The sequence below is a fragment of the Rutidosis leptorrhynchoides genome, chromosome 9 (assembly GCF_046630445.1).
Source record: "Rutidosis leptorrhynchoides isolate AG116_Rl617_1_P2 chromosome 9, CSIRO_AGI_Rlap_v1, whole genome shotgun sequence".
Taxonomy (NCBI): Eukaryota; Viridiplantae; Streptophyta; class Magnoliopsida; order Asterales; family Asteraceae; genus Rutidosis; species Rutidosis leptorrhynchoides.
The window spans coordinates 371430085-371441558 of record NC_092341.1 but is presented as its reverse complement, the minus strand read 5'-3'; the positions used below and the strand labels follow the sequence as shown (position 1 = coordinate 371441558).

At 35.5% G+C, this 11474-nt stretch overlaps 2 protein-coding genes across 2 annotated transcripts; one reads left to right on the top strand and one right to left on the bottom strand.

The window, feature by feature from the left end:
* Positions 1-5327: 5327 nt before the first annotated feature.
* LOC139866929 (UDP-N-acetylglucosamine transporter ROCK1) lies at positions 5328-9126 on the top strand. The gene is made up of 7 exons (XM_071855227.1): positions 5328-5557; positions 6270-6318; positions 6396-6622; positions 7207-7405; positions 8006-8149; positions 8367-8441; positions 8813-9126. Exons 1-7 carry the CDS (start codon positions 5427-5429, stop codon positions 8972-8974), a joined length of 987 nt encoding a protein of 328 aa, XP_071711328.1. The 5' UTR covers positions 5328-5426; the 3' UTR covers positions 8975-9126.
* Positions 9127-9584: 458 nt separating this feature from the next.
* On the bottom strand, positions 9585-11231 carry LOC139867001 (large ribosomal subunit protein uL29c). Its single transcript, XM_071855309.1, has 2 exons — positions 10843-11231; positions 9585-10061 (listed from the first exon to the last, which is right to left on the bottom strand). Exons 1-2 carry the CDS (start codon positions 11194-11196, stop codon positions 9879-9881), a joined length of 537 nt encoding a protein of 178 aa, XP_071711410.1. The 5' UTR covers positions 11197-11231; the 3' UTR covers positions 9585-9878.
* Positions 11232-11474: the final 243 nt, after the last annotated feature.

Here is an 11474-nt window from a genome sequence, read left to right as displayed (position 1 = left end):
ATCAAGAGCTTGCTGAGTAGGCTCTTTAAACAATAACTCTTCATCTTCTTGACTGGGAGATGAGGCTGGGGCAGTTTCATTAAATGTAACATTAATTGATTCTTCAAAACAACCCCTTCTTTTATTGAAAACCCTAAATGCCTTTGACATGTTGGAATATCCCAAGAATATACCTTCATCAGCCTTAGCATCAAATTTGCCCAGCTGATCCCTATTGTTTAGAATAAAACAGGGAGTGCCAAATACATGAAGAAATAAAATTGAGGGTTTTCTTCCTTTGAGAACTTCATAAGCAGTTTTCTGATGTCTTTTCACTTTTAAAGATCTATTCTGGGTAAAACATGCAGTGTTCACAGCTTCTGCCCAATATGAATTTTTCAGCCCAGACTCAGCTAACATAGATCTTGCTGCTTCAATGAGAGTTTTGTTTCTTCTTTCTGCAACACCATTCTGTTGAGGTGTTCTCACAGCAGAAAAGTTTTGTGAAATACCTTTGTCAGCACAAAATTCTTCTAATGTAGCATTTCTGAATTCTGTACCATGATCACTTCTTAGCTGTTTCACCAGTTGCCCATTTAAAAGCTCCATTCTTTTAATAAAATTGATAATTTCATCAGCAGCTTCACTCTTTTGCTTCAAAAAGAATACCCAGGTGTATCTGGAATATTCATCAACAATAACCAGTGTATACTTCTTCCCACTACAGCTGGCCACATTAACGGGACCAAAAAGATCCATATGAAGTAAATGAAATGGTTTTTCAACAGATGAGATTTGCTTTGATTTGAATGAGACATGGTGATGTTTTCCTTTTTCACAACCAGGACACAATCTGTCCTTTACATAAGACATGGTGGGTAGCCCAGACACCAAACTTCTACTGGATAATTTGTGAATTTGAAGTTGAGATGTGAGAGTCTCTTGTGCCATAACCACTTCAGGTTGTCTAATGCCTTTGAATAGAAACAAGTATCAGTTGTTGTGACTGCTGTGTTCATGTCAATTTGATACATGTTTTCATGATGTTTTGCAGTCAGCAGTGGCTTCTCTATCTTATCAAAAATAGTGCCAATTTTCCTTCTGAATTGGACTATCTTATTCTTACTTGTCAGTTGGCTTATGCTGAGTAAATTATGTTTGAGCCCAACGACATATGCAACATTTGAGAACGTGACATTCCCATTAGTCAAAGTACCAAAACCCTTTGTGTAACCCAACGAATTATCTCCATACGAAACAACTGGACCATCCTTTTCTTGATAGTCCATTGGCAGGGACTTACATCCGGTCATATGTCTCGAACAACCACTATCTAGATACCAGATTTGCTTGTTTTGAATGCCCTGCACAGTAGCTAAGAGATTAGTTCTTTTTAGGAACCCATCCAAGGATGGGTTCTGGAAGGGTCATCTTTAATGATCTCTTCCTGTCTGCTGGTTTGCTTGAAGACGCAGCAGCAGATGGGGTTGGGGTAAAAGGACACCGGTTGGCTAAGTGAAACTTGCTGCCATATTTGTAGCATTTTCTCACATTTGATATCGGTGACTGGTCATACACTGAGTAAAGAGGTGCAGTAAGATCGGGTCGATTTTTGGTTACTGCCTCAATTAGCTGGTCAAGCTTGACTGTCATAATCTCAGTGATAGACAGCTCATCATTCGAGTCCACTTTTGCTTTTTCCTTAAGGGCAGCTTTCTTCTTGGAACCAGTACCATAGTCATGACGTATTTCTTTGCCTTTATCATTTGACGAGCCAGCGTGGGAAGTTACTGGCTTGTCTACTGAAGCTGATGAGCTAGAGGAAGTTTTTCCTGCTGCCTTGGACTTGCCAGTATTACGTTTGACTGGCTTGTCTACAGCTACTGGTTTACCAGTAAGTTTGTCATCAGCTGGCTCAGCACAATTGAAACTCGAACACGAAGGGGAATCAGTTGGTTTAATTTTTCTAAGATTATTTTCAGTGATTTCCCTTTTGATACGTCTTTCTTTTGGAGTCATGTAGTAGATGCTTGAGGGGTCAGTAGTCTCATCAATTGAGGTACTGGCTTCTCTTGCTCTAATCTCATCCTCCAAAATCTCTTTCATGGCAGGTGGTGGGAACACAGTAGCAGGTCTAACAAACTTATTTGTCAAGACCTTTTTACCCTTAACTATCTTGGCAAAAGTATTTGGCAAGACAGCTTCAGGATCTGTTTCAAGAATTGAGTCCATGAAAGTAACTTCTGCAATAGCAGCAGCAGCATAGTCACCATCAAAGAAAGCTTCAATTTGGGCAGACACCTGCTCGTTAACACACTTTGCTGTGCGTTGAGCAGATGTACACCACGAAGCGACAACCTTTTTAAGATTATACAGCTGGTTCTTGACTTCTGCTGCCTCAACGTGAAGAGACCTTAAAGAAAAATTTTATTTTTCAAGTTTTGAAATATCATCTTTCAAGATTTTAATTTCATCATTTTTGCATTTAAGTTTCTCATTTAACGATTTGTTGTCAGTTTTCAAAAAAATTTCACGTTTGCTGCCTCTACATAAGTCAACTCTTATGTAGTCAAACATTTCGACTTTTTCATCATCAGTATAAGTTCGAAAATTATCAACCTTATACATCAATTCAGTTTTCCATTGAGGTGAATCTCTTTTCTGATCAGCTTCCCTCATATCAGCCAAAAACTTACTACCACTATCATCCTCATCAGACTCCTTGACCTCCTTGGCCATTAAACACAGCTTCTTTTCTAGAGCATAACCAGCACCATCATCATCAGTATCACTATCAGAGGAAGACAACGAGCTGGTTTCATCCCAATCATGATGCTCAGCAACTAGAACCTTTTCTGGATTTTTACCCTTCTTATCAGTCTTAGCACTTTCCTTCATTTGAGCTTTCATAGCTTTGTACTTGTTCTTGTACTTGTCAGCTTTTGAGAAAGAGTTAGCATGTGAAGATGAAGGTTTCCTGGACATGCATTCAGCAGTAAAATGTCCAACCTTTCCAAAATTAAAACACTCAGATTTAGGACCCTTAACTGACTTGCTGCTATACTTAGCACTCGGTTTCTTACTCCCTTTGTATGACTTGCTGGTTCTATTACGATTGAACCTTTTGAACTGCCTAGCCAGCAAAGCCATACCTTCAGCAAACCCTTCTGCATCACTTTCATCATCACTGCTTTCTTCAGACCCAGTACCACTATCCACATCACTCTCAGCTGACTCTTCTTCTGCCAACAACTTTTGAACCAGTAAAGCCTTTTGAGCTTTCTTTTTAGCAGCAACAATAAGAGCAGTATCATCTGTCTTAGAGGATTTTGAAGTGGTGGGGGCAGACCTAAAGTTTTCTTTCAAGTTAAGTTCAAATTTAGCCTCTGCCTTCTCATGGTTCTAAAGTGAACTGTAGAGAGAAGACATGTTAAAGTTCTTTAAGGTCTGAGTGGTTCTTAACGGGTCAGTAATAGATTTCCATTTAGTAGGCAGTGAATCTATGAATTTGTTTACTTGTTCAAATTCAGTATAGGTGACATTCAAAGTGATCAGGTCAGCAATCAAGGAGTTAAACCTAATGAAGATTTTCTTAAGGGTTTCATTCTTGTAGGCAAAGAACATTTCATATTCTCTTTTTAAAGCAATCATTCTGTTATGCCTAACTTCTCCCATACCCTCATAGGTAACATCTAGATAGTCCAACATAAGCTTGGCATTTTCTTTTCCCTTAATCAGTTTGAACAGTGGGTTAGGCAAAGTTATAGCTAACAAGGTTCTGATTTTAGGGTCAAGTCCAACACGACGTTTATCCTCAGCATCCCATCTAGAAGGGATGAGAATAACCTCTCTACCAGGAACAGCAGGAGTGTCAGCTGTGGCTGGAGCACTACCAATAGTCTCAGTGGGTACGAATGGACCATCTGTGGCAATACCAGGCATGAGTGGGTCAATAGACTCAAGGTGAAGCATGAATCTTGCCTTCCAAGTTTCATACTCATCTTCATCAAATTTGGATGGTCTATTGGATGAGCCATTTTCAAGGTAAGCTGTATTTGAATATGCAGCTATGAGAGAATTCAGATCCAAGATATTGATTATCAATACTGAAGCTCTGATACCAGTTGTTGGTCCCTTGATAACAACAGGAGTATTGTAGAGGGGGAGGGGGTGAATACAATTTCTTTTAAAATAACTTAACAGTTAAACCGATTAGTATTCAAGCATGCAAATAAATAGAGTCACAGGTAATTTTCAACTGTTATTCTTTATTGATTGAATCACAAAGAATTACAACTATCCTTGGCGGAATGATAGTTGGTAGATACAGATTACCTAGATTATAGCTAAGAGGTAAACTAAAAGCTATTACACGTTTTTGACTCTATAGAAATAAACCCACACCACTAGTTGTTACAATAGTGAATACAACTATTTATAGCAGTCCTATTAACCGTGTAATGGTTCTATTTTCCACTGGTACATAGGATGTCTGTACTTGTGGAGACAACTATATCAGAGAGCATGCTCTCTTCTTTCCTCTTTGGTAGCTATTTGCAGGAACACCCCAATTCGGTTTGGCACCACTATTTGTTTAAACAAATAGAATGTTGTGTTCCCTAGGTGATGACAAAGTATAACCCATGTCTGCACATGCGTTAAACTTCTGCATTCCCACGTGGTCTTGTAAGGTCACTTGTCAGCCGCCGACGCGTGTCCTTTTCTGTTCAACTTTGTCTTTGACTTCTGTTGAATAGTACCACTGATGTAGATCACTCGGGAAACTACTATGCTTATAATGGAGCATAGCTGTCTTGTGTAGTAAGCTGCATTTCAGCTGTGCTGGTTCTTCATTGCTGAGTCACTTAATGTTCTTGAATTGCTGAGTACACATCCTGTGCTGATTGAAGAACACTGTCTACCTTGTGCTGGTAGACTGAGCAGCAAACTAAACACACGACACAGCAATATCTGCAATATCTGCTGTCTATACATGAACAAACTTGTGCTGACTGCACATAACATTTTAGTGCAAATAAATTACAGTTTTGTCATAATTAAATCCTTAATTATTTTGGGGACTCAACAATTTTTCTTAAATCTTTAATACACTTAAAAACAATAAACCTTCAAAAATTCACCAAAACCAAATTGTTATTTGGTTTGTTCGGACAATTTGTTTCTTACGTTGATCCTGAGGCGATTTTGTAAAATAAATTTCTTACGGGTCTAAAAGTAAACTAGTTAAAACTATAGTGGTGTAAATGCGATTCTTGAAAAGTTAGTAAAGCAAAGAAAAACCCTGGAGTGACTTTCAACGAAGACTCCTTAACAAAAAAAAAAAAAATCATGTAAACCTTTTGGTTACAGAAACTAATCAAAGAAACCATAGATCAACAAGAACAAGAAACGAAAACCCTAATTTTTATTTTTTTTGTATCTTATCAATGACTTCGTACAAATCTAAATCATTGAGTTCAAAGAATGATTCAGGGAATAACAAAAATGTGTGGTTCTATTCTTTATTACTTACAATTCAATACGGTGCTCAACCTCTCATCTCCAAACGATGCATCGGGTATTTGTCTTATTACATTTAGTATCTTTTGCATAATTTTATTACCGATCATCTTATAGTACATATGTGATGATATGTGATTATTCTGTTCAACTTTTTGAATTTGATTGATGATTAATTTATTGAATTAAGGTGAGAATGATATGGGAACTGCAACTTGTAATTTTGCATTTTGTTCACTTAACTGCTAAATCTTTGCTAGCAAAAGATATTCATTCGATGGTCGATTAGTATTTTTGTGATTCTAACTAAAAGTATATATGGTCACCTGTAACTATTCAAACATAAATATACAAACACACAAAAAGGATGTCGAAGTATCAAATTAATGTAGAATTATCTATGAGGGTTACTATATAGATTAGTTTATGAAGAGGGTAGTGAGATCTAATCACCTACATCATTGATTATTCGATATACTCAGACGTTTTTTTTTTCACAATGCTAAAAGGGAATTCATCAAAAATGTCAGAAAGTTGTAAGTTTATAAGAATCTTTGGGAAATGAGTATCATCTATCTACACATTATATGATATGTCACCGATAATTATGCACAATGTTTACAACCATGGCTAAAACTTGATGATGTTTGAATGTAAATCAATCGACAATCCCTACCATTGCTTTACGTATAAAAGGGCTTTTTACTTTTCAAATGAAAGTATCAACTATCTTGCAATTATAACTTGATTACATATTACTAATATTGCAGGCGTGATGTGATTGTGACATCATCTGTCTTAGCATGCGAGATAGTAAAGGTACGATATAGTTTTCTTTACATCTATTTTGTTTTCTTAAATGTTTTATGTTATATGTTTCCGTACACGTGTGATAGGTTGTTTGTGCACTGGTTCTCATGGCAAAAGATGGTAGTTTGAATAAAGCCTTAAAGGAATGGACTTTGATTGGCTCATTAAGTGCATCTGGATTACCTGCAGCTATTTATGCACTACAGAATAGCTTGTTGCAGATTTCATACAGGAACCTCGATTCACTCACGTTTTCAATGTTAAACCAGACAAAGTTGATATTCACAGCGATGTTTACATATATCATTTTAAGGTATGTTCTCCAGGTCAATCTTAGTTCAGTATTATTAATTGACCAGTATTACTGCTTGTACATACGTACATATATTGTGTTTAAAGATGGAAAAAAATGGGCAAAAAACACCGGATCGGTCCATGCCCCCAGTCAGATGCTCAATATTTGGATCATGGTCTATTTAGTTCTAGTTAAGGCTTGGCCCAGCCGGTTCAAGAACCGGTTAAGTACTAAACTTGGATTCAAAATTTTTGAAGAATGAATTTCAAAATGTAATTGTAATGCTTTGTACTGCCTCTTAACAGCTATAGTGGTCTCCAAATTATGTAACTTTTGTAAGATTCAAACTGTCTTTTTCGCTCACCCAAGTGTTCAAAATTTTGAATCTTGTTATTAGTAAAAAGTTGTTGATTAGTTCTATACACCAGTTTGACCTCGTTGAGGTAGCAATGGTCTCTTTTTACCATAAACAGAGTAAGGATATATGTTCTAGCCATGTGGAACTCCCCTCGTGTGACCCTCATCTAAATGGATAAACTGAAAGATGCTACAAAACCCTAAGTTCCATTTCTATAGTGTTAACATAAAGAATTTTACTGCAGGCAGAAACAATCTATTCAACAAATTGGTGCCCTGTTCATACTTATATTAGCAGCTGTCCTTTTAAGCATTGGTGAAGGGTCAAGAAAGGATTATGGAAGTGATAATCCTGATGAAATTGTTCTGTATGGAATTGTGCCGGTGTTAGTAGCGTCTGTACTTTCTGGTCTTGCTTCTGCTTTGTGCCAATGGGCGTCTCAGGTTTGTTTATGGTTCCATTGTTTTGGGGTGCTGTGCAATGTTTTTTTTTTTTTTTTTTTTTTTTTTTTGTGATATCAGGGATAATTTTTGGTACACTAAGTTCCAACAAGCTGATCTTCCTACATGAGTGTTGATATTCTTTAGTGATTGAGGGATAAATTGACACCTAAAACTTTGCAACAATACTACAAAGTTGGTTCTTGCAGAAATGACGATTCAGCACATTACTAATGAATGGGTTGGTTTGGGTCAAACTTGAAAAAAGGTCACCTAATTGGGTTAACCTGGGTGGGTTATTCAAACATTTAGATTGTTACTCAAGTAATATAGTTTTTGATTTCTTTCTTAACTCAATAATTTATCTTTAGAATCTATTCTAAAACTGGAACCAACTTTATCTACTTTGACCCGTTTCTCACCCAAACTTGTTTTGACCACCAACTAACTCACTTACTCAGCAACCTTTATATTGATTGTAATGAAAGAGTAAAATATTTGAATCATCTATAAAATTGAGACGTCTCATAATCACTAGTCAAGATAATTCTCGAAATTTAGAAAGAATTTACAACGTTACACGACCCGTTTTGAATGTTGTAGGTTAAGAAACACTCTTCATACTTGATGACGGTAGAGATGTCATTGGTTGGGAGCCTTTGTTTGCTGGCAAGTACCTACCACTCCCCAGATGGTGAAGCTATGAGACAACATGGATTCTTCCATGGGTGGACCCCACTTACTGCGGTATTCTTTTTTTTTTTTTAAACTTTATTACCACGAGTATTAAAAATAACACATGAAAATGTTTTATAATTGAACTTGGGGCTTTTCTGTGGGTTTGAAATTCAGAATAGTGAAAAAGTGGACTGGCTTGAACTAATGAAGTTTGAACCATATTCAACATAGATCTATCACATTTGGATCAATCGTACTTATATGATTCTATGGTTTTTTCATTCAGATCCCTGTCTTTATCAATGCTGTTGGTGGGATACTCGTGGGCCTTGTCACTTCATATGCTGGTGGCGTAAGAAAGGCAAGTTTCGATTACCCTTATGCATTTACAAAAGGATTTATTGGCTCAGATGTCGAAGCCGGCTCCAAGTTTCCTCCAGCTTGACTAAAAATCAATTCTTTTATATCGTGCAAATGTTCCATATTAAGTATAACTTATAACCAGAGGTGAAAATTGGATGGGTCAGGTTACAGGTCTGAATGGTAATATTAGTATGGGTCAAATTGTCTCTGGTCAGGCCAATTATACAGGTTATATGCATTTAAATACACTTTCACTGACTTATGCCCTTTTTGGCCCACTCGACCTGTTCAACCTGTTTGCATTTGTGATAAATCATATAAAAAGTAACCTTTTTCTGGCAGTTATTCATTTTTTCCTGTTTTTTGCAGGGGTTCGTTATTGTATCCGCTCTCTTAGTTACAGCTTTGTTGCAATATGTGTTTGATGGGCAGCCACCTTCATCGTACTGCCTTTTGGCTCTTCCACTTGTGATGATAAGCATTTCAATATATCAGAAGTACCCATATCGTGCCAAAAAGAAGGAAGCGTAGATTAAACTAGTTTCAAAACAGGGGAAGCCGATTTTTATTAATTGTGGATTCTTATAGCTTAGTGACATGATCACTTTATCAAATTCACATTTCAGGTTTTGATTTCCACTTACCAAAATTTTGCATATATGATGGATTTTCTAGCACTCTAACCGGAGTACTTTGTATTTATCTTTGTTAAAAATCATTGTTTGACTCTGTTTTGCATAGTTAACTTTGTTTAACCTTTTAAAATGATTACAAACATGTAGCTGATTTTATTTATATAGTAATAAAATTTGAAATCTGTGTAATCAAAACACCATTATAACAACTTTTGGCATTGAAACTGAAATAATAACATGATTACTGTCCAAAGTACGTACATAAAATAAAAAAGACACTTAAACAATACTATATAATATAAAAAAGACACACTGTGATAATCAGTTACAATTCTTACTTTTCGTTTTTTCTTCACCAACTTTCCTTAGTCGCCATGAATATGATAATGAAATTCAGTTCAATTACATGAAAAATTAGAGGATCACACTCACATGCATAACAAAGTTACAACATGGATATGGGCTGCTCGGCGTAACTAAACACATAACTAAACAAGAAAGAAAAAAAAAAAAAAACAGATCTATACCAGTCTGTTTTGATCTCAAAAAGGACCATGAAACCAATACAAACTTGAAGTTTCACCTATAATAATGCTACATATAAGAGATTTAAATTGATCAACGTTTCCACTTGAAACGAACGTACAGTATGAGGGGGAAATCAAGGATTGAGAAATTATACCTTCAAATATTTAATACTCCAACAGATACAAAATGAGCTAGAATTGTAATATCGATAATCAGAACTAATAATAAAGCATGAAACACATACATTTTGACTAATGGGATCAATCAACTACTTAAGCCGATGCAGATTCTTTAGCTTCTTCAGCTGCTGCTTCTTCCTGTAACTTTTTGAGTGATGGAGGTGGTCTTGGTACAATGCTTTTTCTCCATTCTCGATCGAGCTTCCTTGACAGCCTCTTTGACGTAATACCATCAGCAATTTCTCGTTCTCTTTTAACAGTCAGCATACGAGCAACCTATCAACACCAACAACATTCACATAAACAAATAATATTTAAGACACATATTTCGTGATGAATTTTCTATGTTTCTTTAGTCTTTATTTGACTTATTTTAATGACAACCACATTCTAAAAGATGTAAACAGATTAACCATGTTTATGCCTTGGAAATCAGTAATCACTATCTCTGAAATTTATGATTAGCGAAAAAACTAATATTCTATGTGTTTTTTTTTTTTTTTTTTTTTTTAGTAAATGCTACGATAAATTCCTACCCCAATGTTAACTGATTCAAGATTATAAATTGGTCTTTTAGGATAGAGAATATGGGCAACAATTCAGATCAACCCATTGCAATTTTCGCTCAATGCCAATGGACACGCGAAGTAACAACTATTTTCTTCAAAAGTGTTTAAGCCAAAAAAGATCATAGCTTAAACAATTTAACATGATGTGACCATAACAACACATCCTCAAGGGAAACAATGTTGACTTATGAAGTCAGTCAGCAATATTGAAGCAGAAATTTTGAGCACTAAAATGTGAACATTAGAATTATGTCATAAGTTAATAGAAATTTAATTAGAACTACCAGCAAAGTATAATTATGTATAGCAAATTAGAAGATTAACTTCACATGACATAAAATGAAATGAGATGAACCTCTAATTGTGAATGAAACCCTTAACATAATTTAAACAATTAATCAACAAATAACTACTAGATTCTCAAAATATTCACTAAAAATCTAGAATTGAAAAAAAAAAAAAAAAAAAAAAACAACAACAACACATACCCGTTTACGCATACGTCTAAACTCACTGGACTTAAACTCGTTTCTAGCAGACCTTTGAAGACGAAGCATAAAAAGCTCCCCTTTAAGATCAACAATTTCATCGTTTATTTCATCGGTAGTTTTAGCCCTAATTTCTTTCAATTCTTCTTCTTTTTTGGCCATCATTATAACAGAAGATTGGCTTTTATTAGTCGTTCGAAGGGTGGTTTGCTGAGGGAGAACGTGAGCAATACGAATGCCATTGAAGGAAGATTTGTGTGAAGTGATGATAAATGAAGATGAATATGTGAAGCTGGTTTTGGGAGTTGTTGAAATGGCGGAAGTTGAAGAAGCAATTGATGAAAGTGTGAGCATTTTGTTAGTGTGTGTTTGTTCTTGTTTGCAGGATGAAAAGTTGGAGATAAGGATTTGGGATTTATGCATTTGTAATCTGCATTTCTTTCAACCCGGATATCGGATTAGTCCGGGTCGGGTATGTTACCGTTTTTCCTTTCTTTTATTTTTTTTATTAGTTAAATATTAAATAAATTATTATTATTATTATTTAAATTATATTAATACTAAGATTAATTAATTAATGGATTATAATCAATAATTAACATTCTTCTAATAATATCATTAACGCGGATATA

Excerpts from the sequence above, each read along its gene's own strand:
- LOC139867001 (XM_071855309.1), bottom strand. The coding sequence starts at position 11,196 with ATGCTCACACTTTCATCAATTGCTTCTTCAACTTCCGCCATTTCAACA. Across the intron at positions 10,062-10,842 it reads TTAGACGTATGCGTAAACGG|GTTGCTCGTATGCTGACTGT; the intron begins GTATGTGTTGTT and ends TGGTGTTGATAG.
- LOC139866929 (XM_071855227.1), top strand. The coding sequence starts at position 5,427 with ATGACTTCGTACAAATCTAAATCATTGAGTTCAAAGAATGATTCAGGG. Across the intron at positions 7,406-8,005 it reads TGTGCCAATGGGCGTCTCAG|GTTAAGAAACACTCTTCATA; the intron begins GTTTGTTTATGG and ends TGAATGTTGTAG. Across the intron at positions 8,150-8,366 it reads GGTGGACCCCACTTACTGCG|ATCCCTGTCTTTATCAATGC; the intron begins GTATTCTTTTTT and ends TTTTTCATTCAG.